We start from the raw sequence: 16309 nt of genomic DNA, 5'->3' as shown, positions 1-16309 counted from the left end.
CACACCCGAGACAGCTTTCCTTAGAGCCTAGTCTCACATGGGTTGGACCAGATGACGCCAAAAGGCGCACAACTCAAAGACAATGCACCATCAGAGTATGAGAGCTCGGGGTGAAGCATTTACAGCCATTGGTTAATTAGCGCTGAACCTCACGCAGGTCAGAGACCTGTAAAATATGTTCGTACCCGTGGCACAATATCCTGTATACATACCCCTCTAGCTATGGCTGTTAGTCAATTCCACCTACTCCGGTCTACCAGCGATCCCGAAAATATTCAGTGAGACCTTAAGCCCTGGTTACAACATTGCCTGTAGCAAGACGTGCTGGGTGCGTTCACGGGTGCTGTGAGATACTGACCCAATGTGGTCCGGCCGGGCCTGGGTCGAGCGATCGCCTACGCGCTGAGCCATTGCACGGTTTCCCCTCCTGTCTTGCGACTCTGCTCCCGCGATTGGGTCTTGAGATTCAAAATTCCCAGAGCATAGCCCGAGGAGCTCGTCCATATCGGAGTTAATTCTGGCTTTTGGCGTTGGGACCTGGGACTCAAACTTGCCAGAGCAGAGCCCCACGAGCTCATCCATGTCTGATGTATTTCTTGGCGTTGGATCCTGAGACTCAAACTTGCCAGAGCAGAGCCCTACGAGATCATCCTTGTCCGAGTTCTTTCTTGGCCTTGGGTTCTGAGACTCAAACTTGCCAGAGCAGAGCCCTACTAGCTCATCCATATCAGAGTTCTTTCTTGGCCTTGGGTCCTGAGACTCAAACTTGCCAGAGCAGAGCCCTACTAGCTCATCCATATCAGAGTTCTTTCTTGGCCTTGGGTCCTGAGACTCAAACTTGCCAGAGCAGAGTCCAACAAGTTCATCCATGTCCGAGTTCTTTCTTTGTCTTGCCGTTGAGTGCTGAGACTCAAACTTGCCAGAGCACAGACCAACCAGCTCATCCATTTCAGAGCTGTTTCTCTTCCTTGGAGTTGGATTTTTAGGCTCAAACTTGCCCGAGCACATGCCAACGAGCTCGTCCATGTCCGAGTGCATCGCGTTCTCCTCCAGGCTCAACAGGTTGAGCTTCCGTTTGGACGACACAATCTTGTGCGCTTTGCTGCGCCCCACGTTAAGGTACCTGGCACATGGGAACAGCACGGACGCTGTTAACACAGCGCAGCCGAAAGTAACGCTGCACGTTAACGCGACTACACGTGTTACTGGTGCTGTGTTTCTGTGCTGTTGCACGTTGTTTTGTGTTTGTTCCGGCGTGCGTATGTGTTTAACTCGAGCTCCGAGTTCCGTGTTGCGTGCGCGTCTCTCTTGTGGATGGTGCAGCGAGGCCGTCATAGGTGCTCATCTCGACTTGCCCCAACAGTATGTATGGCCATACGCGACGTGCAGTGCGCGTGTATCTCGTCGTGCAATTTGTGACGCAACAAGTGGCGGCAACGCGTACTCCTCAAATGTGCGCTTCGACGCGGAGTACGCGTTGCCACCGACGGCAGAGTACGCGTTGTCACCGACCCGTCGGCATCCAGCAGCTGGCTCTGGCTCTCCTCTCCCAGCGAGAAGCGGAACTCGGAGTCCGTGGGGAGGGACGTGGGGCTGCCCGGGCGCTCGGGGGAAGGCTGGTACAGGTCCTCCGAGTCCTCCATGCGCAGGGATGTCTCGGACAGCTTGCCGGTGCTCTGCTGGGGCGGCACGGCGCGAGTGCGCGACGGGGAACGCAGCCCTGCGTGAGAGGCTCGCTGCAAACAGAATGGAACTTAAATTCTACAGTGACCCAGCCCCAAGTTCAAGAGAGCGATGGTAAACTAATATAACTTATATCCACTTTGGCACAGAAGACGAGTCTCTCTAATTATTTTATTCCATGCATCTCCTTGTCATATCTCTCTCTGTGCCTGTCACTTCAAACATTTCCTGCTCCACATGGCCTGATGCTTATTATCGACAGACACATCACGATGCGTGCAGTGATAGGCATAAGATGTATGGAGAAAGAGGCAGGAGATGTGTAAACTGAGCGGGAGATGCACTGTGGAGACAGGTGGAGTCAAACACGGCACGGAGATGAAAAAAGATGTGGAGACACAGCACAGCAGATGTGTGGGGCGGGAGAGAGCAGGGACACAGCACAAAAGACGCGTGGGCGTGCACAGAATCGGCGAGATCGGAGGCGACGCGACGGTGACACCACGGCGGAGCAAGCGGAGGCATAGTGGCACTCACGAGGGCAGAGTAGCCGGAGAAATGTGCCGGGGCGAACTGGCTCATGGGCGAGAATGGCGAGGGCGTGCGCTGCACCGGCACGCTCGGCGTGCGGCTGCGGCTCAGCGGGGGCTGGTACGGCGGGATGGAGGACGCCAGAAGTTCGAAGCTGCTGTTGTGGCTCTCGTCCTTTTGCAGAGACGGGCGGGAGCTCGAGCCCTCGTCTGCACCTGCACGCCACAAGCAGAGGCATACTTACACCCTTGTATGTAGGTATATGTATGTTGAACTTCTTTCGCACGGTACGTAGCCAACCATGCTAATTGGAGGTGCGGGGGAAGGACAGCAAACTAAACAGAGTTCTGAAGAAATTAGTTTTGTAGGAAAGGAAAGGACGTAACTAGTCACAAGTTGGGACAGACGAACTTCTCCATCCTGTACCCAAACTAAACTGAGCTACACAGCTCTTTTTCAGAAGCGACCAGGCTATCACAAATGATAGCTCAACAAAATACCGATAATGGAACGGCACATTGATAATTACAAGTTCATGGGCTGCACGGAAATCTAGCAGCTTCCTACTGCGTATTATTGAGATGATCTAATGTCATGATTCACTTGAAATGAAAGTCGATTAATCAAGTCATTATCCCCGAGAGGGCCAATTTAGCGTAAGGCAGGCAACTGTGACCACCATTCCTCACCTCTGGTGATGGGAAGGTGGGCCCACAGCAGTCTGAGACTCATGGCATCATATACCCCACTGCCATGCTCCCAAAGCACCTTCATTTGATTTCTTGAGAGAAGAGCCACTCTCTGCTGTGCCCATAGCGCAGTGCACAGATGCACGCAAAGAACAAATGTACGTGCACACGCATATGTACGCACGTACACTGCAAGTCATGCCTTATCCCTCGCACTGCTCCACTTTGGAATTCACCTCCAACATCTCCTTCCACAAGCTCTTATAACCATGCTAAATTCAGTAAGGGTGTTATAACTATCTATTGCAACTCTAAGAGTACTGTTTGTTGCTGACCGCTGAATGTTTTGGACCTTTGTGCTTATTTTCAGCAACCATGACAAAAAAACAACCCAAACCGCACATACAGATGCACAAAGACAACAAAGATCTTCCATACAGCCTGAACAGACTGTTAGGGTATGTGCTGTTAGCGAGCACACAGATGCACGCACATACACAGGGCACAACACGAGTCCGTGGCCGCACAAAGGAGTCGCTGTGTTCACAGATTCACACGCCGCGTTCAATGGGAGACTCACAGAGCTCGTCGTCCGAGTTGTGCTTGAGCTGCACGGGCGTGCACGCCCTCCCCGCGGACCGCCTGAGGACGTGGGTGTGGGGGGCAGAGTGCAGAAGAGGGGGGTGCCAGGGAGAAGCGAGCACGTTACCCAAAAGTTAAGGGATGTGCCAACATCAAGAAGAGTGCCTGGGCTTGGGCCAGGATTCATCAGTAGAGGCGATGGTGGCCCAGCCTGGTGATGGAACCGCAGGCATAATAATCAAAGTACTGTAAGTAATATGCCCCGTATAGTCTTAACAGATTTTTGAGGCAAGTGCTGTTAGCGAGCACCTTTGAAGGCCACCATGGCACACGAGGTTGGTGGGTGGCAAGCACCATGCCCGACCGCCTTTGTCTGTCCAATAGCAATATTGACACATCATACCAGGTATTAATTTGAGGCTGAGTCGATCTAGGGGAGGCACAGCACTCGTTCAGAAAATCGTCGCTGGTGTTGGGTTTGAGTGGGAATCAAACCACTACACAACCGCTCTAACGCACACACATACGTATATGAAATATATTCACATCCTGTAGAGTACATCTGTATTTGTAAATGTAATATATGTACACGTGTATTATTTTTTAACGTAGACAAGCAACCCGCTAATTCGCCCCTCCAGCCAGCCAGCAAACACATTCCTGCGGAGGGAGTTGGTAGGAACGTTGGAATACTCGGTCAATGGCCAGGGTCAACGACGGCGTGGTGTATTCCGCAAATATGCCCGACTGTGAGGGCGGGCACAAGCCGGCGTGAGTAGGTTAAACGTTGAGTTTTATAAGGGCACCACGGGGTGACCAGCCCCTCCCCATCCAGCCCCACCCCTCCCACCCCCCACCCAGCCCCTCCCCACCCAGCCCCTCCCCGTCGTGCCATAAGAGAGAAGGTGTAAGCGAACTGTCGTCAGAGTTCAACCCGGGAAGATTGTTGTGTGCAAGTTCTCTGTGTGGAGACCATGTGATGAAACTGCGGTCTCGTCTCATTCCACGCGGGCTCGCAACGTCGGCAGTGCAGAAGGCGACACTCACTCTGGCCGCGTGTCCGTCGAGTGGTCGAAGAGCACCATGGTGGCCTCCGACATGCCCAGATGAGCAGCTGGTGAGACGCAAACACAGCCACCACATAGGAGTTGGCACAATTAACCAACCGCCAGCAGCAACACCGCCACAACGCACCTCCTATTAGCACGGCTGGCTATGTACGGTGCGAAAGAAGTTCAACATTCTGTTCTATAACGCTGCGTGTCATTTTCATAACGCGAATTGGATATAACATGATGAATGCATTAGGAAACACAATTTTATAATGCGGATACGAATTGGATATAATGCGATTGAGTGAACGGAACGTCACACGAGTAGGAATAAGCAGTTGTGTGGCTAGCTGCCTCAGCGTAGCTTTGCGCAAGGCGGGATGCTGCTGGATGCTTCTAGATGCTACACACGCCTCAGTCTTTGATCAACCTGCGTACGCATCTCACGTATTATCGCGCACTGTGCTTTAACCTATATTATATTATTTATTATAGCAGAATTTTTCCACAATAAAGCGTCCTTCAGGAACGCAACAACCACCGCGTTACAGGAGAATAGACTGTACATGCACAATAAGGAAACGACAGCGAGCAGCGGCTGCGACGACGTACCTTTACACTTCTCATCTTTCGCAGGGGAAGTCTCGTCCTCCTCCTCGTCATCATCCTCCTCAAAGCAGCGGGGGAACAAACGAGGGATTAAGCATCTGTGCACTTATCTTGATAGCATGAGTTGGTGAAATGTCTGTCTGTGAGCAAGATTGTATGCGTACAATGCGGCATCAGTGGATGAAAAATTATCAGAGGAAGGTGAACAGCCAGCGAATGAAAATATTGATGCAAATGCATCAAGTCATTCAACAAACTTTAAATATGACAAGTTCCTTGTACTCCAAGCAATCACAATTCTGAAATGTCCTCTTTGATCACTTGGTTTCCATTTGGGCTGAGGTCTCCTGTCCCGTAACGGGTCTCACGTGATATAAATTACTTGCAATTCAAATATGCAAATTAATTAAAATCTTAAATTTCTAATCAGCATCTGAATTACACATCTCAAAGTAATCAGTAATATGTATCTAAATGAGACACGGCTAAGAATTGGCAATTTGAATGCAGATCACATTACTCCAGGAATTTTAATGTATTTTGCCCATCTCCGAGTCTTTACAAATCACAGACTGGTACGTGACCTCTGGCCCCACTGACCAACATCTCCGGTGGTCCCCATGTCCGCTACCTCGTCTGGGCCCTCATCGTCAGGACCTCCGCTGTCCGCGTCCGATTCCTCGTCCGTCAGCTCCTCGTCGCCGTCCTCCTCCTCCTCCTGGAAGCCCTCCTCGTTGTCCAGCTCGTACGCTTCCAAGCGCTTCTGCCGCTCCTCCAAGCGGCGCAGCCTCATTGCCTCCTGCAGGCGAGCCTTAAGCGATAGCAGCTTGGCGCCTGCGCGGCCCGGACGGTGAGAGGCGAGGGTACGCTCAGCCACGGAAGAGTGGGTGCGTAGCGGCACAAGACAAGAGGTCACCCCCGTGTTGTCTTCTAAGCCAAATTATATGCATGGGGTCGGCTGCTCAGATTTTATTTCTCCATGGACTTACGCTGTGCTTTCTTCTCCAGTCACATCCACTACCCGTACATGGAGACCCATAGACACACATACACTTACATGATCCGTAGACTTAAATAGAGTGCCATAGACTTACATAGACAGTCACAGACTCGCATACATTTACAGGATCCATACTCACACTTACATGAGCCATAGATAGAGACCCATTCTTACACACACTTATGTTCTGTACACCTATATATAGACCCATACATTTACAGAGATATTTACACTTGCAGAGATTTAAGTAGAAATCCACAGACTTACAACTTCTTCTAAGCAAAAATGTTATCGCATAGGGTCAGGTGCTCGAATTTTCTCTCTACATGAGCTTCTTCCGTGCCAAGTGTCACATCAGTCATCTTACATCTAATTTCCACCGCTTTCTCCCATCTCACCCTCGGTCTCCCTCTACTCCTGTTCCGCACCGGTGGCATCTACACACAGCCATTTAAAATGGCCACGAGGCCTACCATTCCAAAGAGACGGGCCTCACATTGCCTATGGCCATACAAAAGGGCTGTATAAAGCCCGTGGGTTTAGATTCCTTACTTGATGTAGGGCACCACTTCCCACTTGCCCCCACCAACACGCACGAGCACACATAGAATCCCGTAGCCGCAAGGGGAGCGGTGCTATCTCGCGAGCGGGACGCTCCCCGTGGCGGGCCACGCGAGGAGCTCACCCGGCTTCTCGAGGGCATCCCCGACAGTGACGGTGAGGACCTCCTGCAGGAGCTGCTGCTTGCCGTCAGCTCCCGTCTCCTTGCGCGTGACGCGGATCTCCACGGGGCCGCGCGGTCTCATGGGGGACTTCCTCGTCGCGTGCTTCAGGAAGCGCTCCTTCAGATCGTTCAAGCCTGCAAACACGCACAGACAAAGACACACAGACACATTCAATCAAAGACACTAACAATTATATATGTGCATGAAATTGCTCCAACATGGCACACCAGAGGCCAATGCCATGCCCGGTTGCCTGTGTCTCTCCAGTGCTGATGTTAACACAGAATCAGAATCTTTATTTAGACTGGCGAAATCCGATGAGCTGCAAAGCAATTTTTCACAGATGTCCAGTCGGGGGGGGGGGGGCGGGGGGGGGGGTCAGAAAGTTACCGTAACAATACAAAAACACAATAGGAGTGCAAAATCTAGAAGCTATTAGATTTTTTCTCAGGAGCGACTTCGCCACAAATGATAGCTCAACGAAGTGGCTTATCACGTGGACATTTATAGAAGCCAAATAATGTTAAAAGTCTAAAACGCATGTTTCTAAATATGGAGGGAAAAACTGGAGGATTCAGATAAAAAATCCACGTGACCACGAAGGATTGGGATCAAACCCCCGACCTCCTGCATACCAGGTTGAGGAAGATAACATCACGCTTTACTGTACCAGGTACTCATTTAAGGTTTAGTAAACCTAGGGGAGGCCCAGAACCGGTTCAGATATTCACCACTTCTATTTGTCCTGAGCGGAAATCAAACTCGGTTGGCGGGTCGGAGTGCAGTGCGCTAACCACTACACCACCGCTACCCAACAAACTACAGGAATACCTTGCACTGGTTAGGGACCAGAGCACGGACGAATTCAAAGACTGAATGAAAAAGATGCCGTGTGGCGCGAACGTCGTGGAAGATTGGATGTAATCGGACGAAAGAGAAAAGCACGTGGACGGACATAAAAAATGTGGTTATAATTGAAAACGGCCGAAAGAGCGAAGCGACAAAAGTCAAGTGGACGAAACTCAAGGTATCGCTGTACCGCAAACACGACCACATACACACTCCACCAAGCCCTGCACATGCCGTGGGGAGATCACACCACTCGCTGCTCTACGTCATGACCCGTAAATACGCGACACGTTGAACCGGGCTCTCCTATAACTCAAGTAATCGATCACTCCATTATCAGTTCAATTGCTCGACTCAATGGATAACACAAAAATAGTTGGGCGTTGGCACTCACCCTGGTTGGGCGTGGGCTCCTCCAGGTCGATGAAGGTGCCTGCGGCGGCGCGGAGAAGCGTGGGCCGCACGGACAGATCGACACCCAGGCCCTGCAGCCGCAGCAGCCTAGCGCGCACGCGGCTCTGAGCACCGAGCACGGCGCAAGCAGCAACAGCAGGAGAAACGCACGGAGAGAATCGGCACGCAGAGACGTGAGACACAACACAGCACGGGACACGTTACACACACATAGCAACATATCTACTGCAAATTTCGATTTAAAGCTTTCGTGACTGCAGGGATTCATCTTCTTGGTTCTTTCGTGACTTTACCGAAAGAACCAAGAAGATGATATCTACTGCAAGTTACACTTGAGCACAACAAAGTGAAGAAAGTGGTTTCTGGCTCAAATGAGCATTGAGGCAGTGTTCATCTCCCGTTTACAGCCTTATTCAAGTGGTTTAAATTCCACATTCCTATGGCAAGGACGTGTCTATCCACATGACAGTGACTGTTGAATCCCCCTCAAAGTGATACTCTTTTAATTGACCCTGGACGGACGATGAATTGAGTTAACCTGCCAATAGCAACCGTCCAAACTTGCAACCTTCCGATTGCAAGTCGCCCAATCGTATTGCCGAGCCACCTGGCTGGATAACACATCCAGAACGCTCAGACAAAATGAACGCGGGCGCACACTGAGAAAAGTGACAGAATGAGCACGGGGATTTACCTCGGGTCTTGCTATTAAAACTGCACAGGTGGGGGCCCTGACCTTACTGAATTGTGGTTGGGAGATTATATTCTTAGGTTTTTTCGGTAAAGTCACGTAGGTAAAACATTAAAATTAATAAAAGTAAAATAAAATAAAAATCACAACGTTTCGGAGGCAACACAATGTGCTGTTTCATTCAGACTCTGTCGCCTAGACGGACCTGGTTTTCACCTGAGGACGGCTGCTTGCGTTGTGGCCGAAACGTCGTGAGAATTATTTTATTGTGTTTTATTTTTATTATTTTATTACTTCCCTTCTACGTGACTTTACCGAAAGAACCAAAAAGACAACTAAACATGGTAAACCTGTGATATTTGTCTCTCAAATAAGATTGGCCAAATAAGTGTAGTTAAATCCTTTTTGCATGGTTAATCACATCTTTCCAATGATTACTCAGTTTGTAACCATCATCACGGTTGAAATTATGTCTGTGTTTGTATATTTGTATGGCTTCGTGTACAAACCTTTGATGGTAGCCAGGAGGTTTGCAGAGAACCTTGATCTCGGAAAAGACAATTTCATGAGAGCCCACCGAGTTGTAGCAATGATCGGCAACGGCCGAAGAATCAGTTCTGCCGTGTTTCAGCCGTTGCCGATCATTGCTACAACTCGGTGGGCTCTCATGAAATTGTCTTTTCCGAGACCAAGGTTCTCTGCAAACCTCCTGGCTACCATCAAAGGTTTGTACATGAAGCCATACAAATATACAAACACAGACATAATTTCAACCGTGATGATGGTTACAAACTGAGTAATCATTGGAGAGATGTGATTAACCATGCAAAAAGGATTTAACTACACTTATTTGGCCAATCTTATTTGAGAGACAACTTTTACAGGTTTACCATGTTTAGTTGTTTCTCCTTTTCACACTATTGTTAGGTAGGCCAGGTTGAGTCACAAACCGTGCCTCTCCATAACAAGGGCTCACCCTCTTATGCCTCACCTTACCATATGAATAGGGAGTGTGCTGTACTTGGCCCTTCCCCCCCTCTCCAACCATTATATAAGCGGAGTGGTAGCTCCTGCAATCTCTCATTTACTTGATACAGCTGTCGTGGCTGTGACGGTTCCACCTGAAGACGGAAGCTTGTGTTGCCTCCGAAACGTCGTGATTTTTTTTTTATTTTTATTAATTTTAATGTTTTACCTACGTGATTTTACCGAAAAAACCTAAGAATATGAATCCTTGCAGTCACGAAAGCTTAAAATCTAGAAGGTTGGATGATTCTTACAGGGCCCTCCCAAAGCTTAAGCAGAGGGTGGCATCGGATGATGGTTGTTGGTTGGCGATGGTGGTTGGGTGGGGTTTCTGGGATAGTGATAATTTTTGTCTGGTTGCAACGCCAATCTTTTTCTTAAAACTTTGCAAATGCCAGCTGACATTTTTGGATAATTTCAGGGAGACCCCATTTTTCAATTTTACAAGCCATCAAAAACGAGTCTAACTATTGCCACAGCTCGACTCATCCCATCGGCAATTAAATTAACGGGCAGGTTTAAAGGGACTGACCTGTGGGCTCCTTGGTGCATTGGCGAGCTCTGGCGCTGCCGAAACCTTCGGGGCATCCATGGCGGTCGCCTCGTGAAACACCGTCTGCCGATCGTCGCAGGGCTGCGCCGGTTCAGGAGAAGGCCGATCTTTCCCGTCCGGTGCCTCCGTTCTTCCTTCAGGACTCGTCGTTCCACTTGCTTTCTCCGCTCCATCGAGAAGCCCCCCCTCCTCATCAGGATGTTCCTCTGACCCTGGGGCTGGCGGTGCTGTGCTCTCCCTCCCGTCATCGTCTCCATCGCCGCTCCTTCCGGCGGTCCTCTCGGATTCGCGTGTCATCTCCGCCCCGTCGCCCTCGCTCAGGAGTCTTTGGCAGGTAACAGCAGCGTCGGCCGCTCCTGTCTCTCCGACTACTCCTCCCTGCGCCGCAGCGGAACTCCCAGCTTGCAGGTCACATGCATCCTCAGGCGCAAGGGCGCTCTGCTGGGTAGTGGACGATTGGGGGACGCCCTGACCGCTCAGCAAATCCGCCTGGTACTTGGTGGACCTGTAGATATCATGCACACTCAATGTTAATGTTAACACCTCCTCCACTCGTTAAGAGGCTGGGGCTGCGCCCAGAGCCAAGAGGTGCCGGGTAATTTGTGGGTAATATTGCAGCATTGGGGTGTTTGGCCAACACCAGTAAACATTGTGTGTATTTAGCTATGTGAGGTAACCAGAGCACCTGGAGGTAACCGACGCAGAAGAGGGGGAGAACACACAAGCTCGACACAGAAAGGCGCCCAAGTCGGGAATCGAACCCAGGCACTTCTTGCTGTAAAGCACGAGCGTTACCACTGTGCCACCACCCTGCCGGTGGTGATCCGAGACGTTTGATGTTTTGGTGCATCATAAATGTGAGTAGCTGTTGCTGTTGTCGTTGTGATCGTACTTGAGCAGGCTCATGGCGTCTCCTGCGGGAAGCTGGCGGCGCTTGAAGAAGTCGTGGACGGATCTCGGCTCGGGGAGGTGGTAGGGCAGCGACATGTTCGACTCTGCAGACCGCACCGCCACGCACCGCACACAATGAGTCCACACACTTGGAATTCACACCATGCTTATGACACAAGGGCTGTTACGAAGGCACTTTGGTAATGTCGGCGTTAGATTTACACATTTCTAACTTACGTTCTCACAGAATCCTATAGACTTACATCGAGACCCACAGACTCGCAGAGACCCATATTCGCAGAGACCCATAGTAAGTACATTTCGTATTTGCGCAAGTATTATCGCACGACTTTAATGATGAAGACACTGTTTATGCCTTGTAAGCTTTACAGAAAATGTCCGACTTGGCTATCCTACACCTCCAATTAGCACAGTTGGCTACGTACGGTGCAAAAGACATTCAGCATACATACACACATGATGATTAGTGTAAATGTAATAGTATGCAAGGTGCTATGGGGGAATTCAACAACACCCAACATGTCCTGCCAATGACCAATTTCATCACAGATCAAAAGCTAAGCATATTTGAGCCTGGATAGTGCTTGAATGGGCGACCACCACCCCAAGCAGAACATGGCTTGTTAGCCTGTGGGGCTACGTGGTGGGCAGCAGAGGGTCGTGCAGAAAATATTTAGGACTGTACTATGATCCCACATCTATGCTTCACCAAACCTCACTGACCAACATAGGGGAAGTACGGGCAAATTACCTCAATGACCTGCACAGCATAGGGAGGCCTTCATCCAGCAGGTCATTGACAAAAAGACCTGTACATGTGCATGTTATGGTTAGGGTTGGATCTTGTTCGCTAGGGCTAGGGTTAGAATTGGATCTGGTTGACTAGAGGTATGGTTAGAGTTGAATGTGGTCGACTAGGGTAATGGATAGGGTTGGCTCTGGTTGGCTAGGGTTAGGGTGATTGTTAGTGTTGGATATGGTTGAATACAGTTGTGGTTAGGGTTGTATCTGGTTAGCTCGAGTTATGGTTAGGGATGGATCTTGTTGGCTAGGGTTATGAGAGGTTCTCGTTGGCCAGTGTGCTATGCTGCCTAACAATAAATCCCTGCCCCTTTTGCCACGTGCGGCCTTTACGCTCGTGTCGTTTTCCCACACCCTGTTGCCGCTCACCGCGGATGATGCGCTGGCTCTCGCTGTGCAGCTGCTGTATCGCTGCTCGCCCCGCCTTCGCCGCCTTCCGCTCCACGCGGCCCTTGTTCTGCAGAAGCATCGTCACAACGACGACGACAAGAACTTTCACACATTTTCATTTGGGCTCTGCCGCTGGTGCATGATGAGCACGTTTGGCTACGTACGGTGCGAAAGAAGTTCAACATACATACATACATAGCCTGCACTTGAGGGTGATGACTACCACTACGTTACGTGGTCTTTTACCTTCACTCTATAGTAGAGCAGCACGAAATCAACAATCCTTGCTCAGCCAGGTGCCCCTATAAGTGGCCGAGCCCTGGAGCGTCCTGGCTGCGCGTACAGAGCTTCCCATAACATTGCAGCCCCTGTGCCTCCCCAACTTTGCTCCACCAAACCACTTCACCTACAGTGGTGAATTGATGGTCCCAGCGTGGTCAACATTGACCACCACACAAAAAGCCACGTTAAAATTTGGTTTTGCACGCGCTTAATTTGGCCAATATCCTGCACTGAGAAATAAAATATCGGTTTGACTGTCGTGCGACAAACATCACTCTCATTAGCAGAGTGAATGGGAAGTGTTCCCTCTGCTGTATATGTACCAGAGGTCACTTGATGACATCTGAAGTAGCTCTGTGATATCCGCTTCCGTGTGCTGTTCTCCAAGATGAAGGGTTGTGTTGCTCTGCGAGATCCGAACGGATTCTTCATCTCGTGACGTGATGCCGAGAGCACAATCAAGATAGAATTGTGGGAAAAAACTAAATCAAACTGAAAGAAACCCCTTCACCTGTTTGCTCTTCTTGAGGAAGGCTTCTTCTTCATCATCATCGTCCTGATGAGCCCCAGAGACCGCCCGGCTCTGATGCACACACAGACATGTACAAAGTTGAAGAATGCCCCGCGTAGCCCACACAGACTGTTCAGGCAAGTACCGTGAGCGAGCAGCTGCTCTGGCCACCAGGGTGGTATCAAGGTGGCCGGATGTGATTCCAGCTACATCACATACAAGACAAAGATCCCTCGTATAGCCTCAACCGAATTTTGGGTCAAGTGCTGTTAGCGACCACCTATGAAGGCCAACACGGCACAAGAGGGGGTGGGTGGCCAGCACCACAACCAACCAGCTTTTTCTCTCCAGTGCCCATGCTCATACACCGCACCACGTACTCATTTATGACTGAGTACCTGGTGTGGTGTATGAGGCATATGCCTCTGGAAAGCATCCATTTGAAAGAAGGTTTAAATGTTATAACTTTTTCAGTGATAAGTAATTATTTTGTTTTAAACAACTTTTACAATAATTTGCTGAATGAATATTATGGCATCCATGGGGAATGGAGAGTGCCGGCTAATCAAATATTCCGGTTATCTGAGAGTTATCTTATGGTTCACGTAAAACGTTTCAAGAAAGAAACTAAGCCTACATTTTAACTATGAGAAAACATATAATATACTCCTTCACAGAGGTGCTCAACAGTCAGTTGTGGAGCATTTAAAGTTGATTTGAGACAAGCAGTGGGGCAGTTCAGAGTACAGTAGACAGTCACGATACAGTACAAGTGTAAAGACAGTACGGAGCATAGAGGGACAGTAGGGTTCCCCGGGACCGTGGTTACTAATGGACGTGCTAATGATGATTGATAGGACAAGCGTTGACAGGGTCACGTGAGGGGCAGCACGGGATCCAAAAGTGTAATAAGAGCGGAGATTGACAGAGCCAGGTGCGGTCAGCGAGAGTTCTGGAATAGGGGCGTGGGCCGGGTCGTGCGAGGGATAAGAGCCGGCGCGAACCGGACCTGGGGTCTGTTGGTGTGGGGAATCTCCGTCGTCGTTGTCGCCTTGGAACGGGTCGTCTCCATCGTCTTCGAGTTGTCTTGAGACTAGAGCTATGTTGTCTCAGAATAGAGTCGTCTAACTACCCAAGTGTATATAGTCACTCGTGGTGACTCGTTGAGGACATAAAGACAAGACGGTGTCTCTGAGAGCTACATTACACAAGTGCAACGTGATCACAATGACAGATGTTTACAATGTAGACTTTCGATAGCGACACCACTCAGCAGCGTCCTGAAACAGGTCTATGAGAAGCGCACGGCAAGATGCTGTATGGCTCACGGAATTTTTCTGGATACGGGAAGGAAGATTTGTATCGCAATCTATGAAAGATGCTGGTTAATAGAGCATACCGGACGGTAAAGTGCCGGATAACAGAGGTTCTACTGTAATTCACTTTTGCGCCTGGCCCACGAATCCCGAATTTGTCCTCTGCACCTATCCCGTCATCGGTAGGTCTCACGTTGGCACCGACACCCACCTTTTGAGCCTTCTTCTTCATGGAGCTCTTGATGGCCTCCAATGACTCCTCCTCCTCCTCATCGCTCCCCAACTCCCCCAGGTCTCCGCCCATGCCGAATTTGTGCGTGAAGAGGTCGTCCTCATCGCTATCCTCTCCTTCGCTCTGCCACGTCAATGAAGAAACAACAGTTTTCGGCCCTCAGGTTTATTTTTATTTTGATAAATGCTCTTCAACGAAGGCTGAAAGCCTTAATGTATTAGCTCTATCTTCTGTCTCTCTGCAAATGTAATTAAAATTTTAACGTCATGATGCAATTTGAGACTTACCGAATATAAAGTCGGCCAAATTGATTAAAAGGTTTCCCAAACCCTGGTAATAAAATCACAGTGCTAAATAGAAAAGCCTTGCAGGCAAGGCCAATTACGTCACAAGCCACGAGATGTTATCCCATTTTGTGGCTCGAAGGGAACGTTATTTATAATTAAATACTTCCGAGGACAAGTGCACATTGGACAGCATCACAGAAGCCATTCAGATGCATTCATTTTCTTTTATGGTATCTGATGAGCTAATTAAATCTCCATCAGGAACTCTCACAACAAACAGTGTAACATTACAATGTAAGGGAATACAATATGGCAATACAGAATTACTTTCAAGTTACTTGTACTGCTCTGCAAGAGATCCTAATGGTGTCTTCATCTCAGGCACGACTCCCACAGCAGGATTGAGGTAATATTCGGGAAATTGATTTAAAAAAGTAGAAAAACATCGAGAGAAAAAAACACGCACATGGCAGCATCATCCCAGATCTACGTCACTCACTGGGAGCTGCCTTCTCTCCCTCTCCCGTCCGCGATCAGATGCGGCTGGGTCCAGACCCGGTTTTCTCCCTTTGGGTTTCTCCCTCGTGCCGTCGTTAGTGAGCGATTCTGGAGACGAGAGCTCTTGACGTTCCTCCTCCCCGACCCCACTGGGAGCGCCAGGGGAGCGTAGGGCGAACCCCCCCTCCGCTCCGTTCTCCTCCGTGCCGCTCTCATCCGCGCTGTCCAGGGCCACACGGATCCGGCGCGGCCTTTGTCGATCGCTCTCCTCGCCCCGAGTGTCTGAACGCAGGCACGTGGGTGTGGAGAGGAGCATGGAGGTGACGTGTGGCCACATGGTTGTGGATAAAAAAAATAAAGAGAGACATCCCAGGGTACATGAAACATAGGATTTATCTAAATAGTCAACCAATGTTTATCATATCTGCCATAGCACAGTATGTTGACAAGTGGTGCCTCGGCGGTGGTGACAGTGGCGTAGATGGTGGAGTTCGTAATCAATGATGAAGCCATGTCTGACCTTCATCGCTGCCCGACGCTGCGTCAGCGTTGGGGTAATCGGCGCTCGGTGCCTCCTCGCCGTCACTATCGCTCTCCTGCAGGATGGCACGGCAACCCCGAGGCTTCCTTGGCCCCACACCCTCCTCGTCCTCATCACCAGAGTCACCACCTGCAC

General features: G+C 49.9%; 1 protein-coding gene across 1 annotated transcript in view; it reads right to left on the bottom strand.

The window, feature by feature from the left end:
* CLSPN (claspin) overlaps positions 1 to 16309 on the bottom strand; it is a 28649-nt gene that overhangs the window by 9422 nt on the left and 2918 nt on the right. The window contains exons 3-18 of the mRNA XM_078855699.1: positions 16154 to 16303; positions 15635 to 15915; positions 14828 to 14971; positions 13301 to 13372; positions 12487 to 12574; positions 11297 to 11399; positions 10384 to 10909; positions 8115 to 8238; positions 6832 to 7005; positions 5778 to 5980; positions 5150 to 5204; positions 4533 to 4599; positions 3484 to 3545; positions 2221 to 2429; positions 1513 to 1676; positions 359 to 1123 (exon numbers count right to left, since the gene is read on the bottom strand). Of these exons, the coding sequence (XP_078711825.1) occupies positions 359 to 1123; positions 1513 to 1676; positions 2221 to 2429; positions 3484 to 3545; positions 4533 to 4599; positions 5150 to 5204; positions 5778 to 5980; positions 6832 to 7005; positions 8115 to 8238; positions 10384 to 10909; positions 11297 to 11399; positions 12487 to 12574; positions 13301 to 13372; positions 14828 to 14971; positions 15635 to 15915; positions 16154 to 16303 (3187 nt within the window). The remainder of the gene's footprint in view (positions 1 to 358; positions 1124 to 1512; positions 1677 to 2220; positions 2430 to 3483; positions 3546 to 4532; positions 4600 to 5149; positions 5205 to 5777; positions 5981 to 6831; positions 7006 to 8114; positions 8239 to 10383; positions 10910 to 11296; positions 11400 to 12486; positions 12575 to 13300; positions 13373 to 14827; positions 14972 to 15634; positions 15916 to 16153; positions 16304 to 16309) is intronic.

This window comes from Lampetra fluviatilis, chromosome 4 (genome assembly GCF_964198595.1).
Source record: "Lampetra fluviatilis chromosome 4, kcLamFluv1.1, whole genome shotgun sequence".
In the NCBI taxonomy this organism is placed as follows: domain Eukaryota; kingdom Metazoa; phylum Chordata; class Hyperoartia; order Petromyzontiformes; family Petromyzontidae; genus Lampetra; species Lampetra fluviatilis.
The sequence above is the reverse complement of the archived record's forward strand: the minus strand, read 5'-3'. Positions and strand labels throughout refer to the sequence as shown.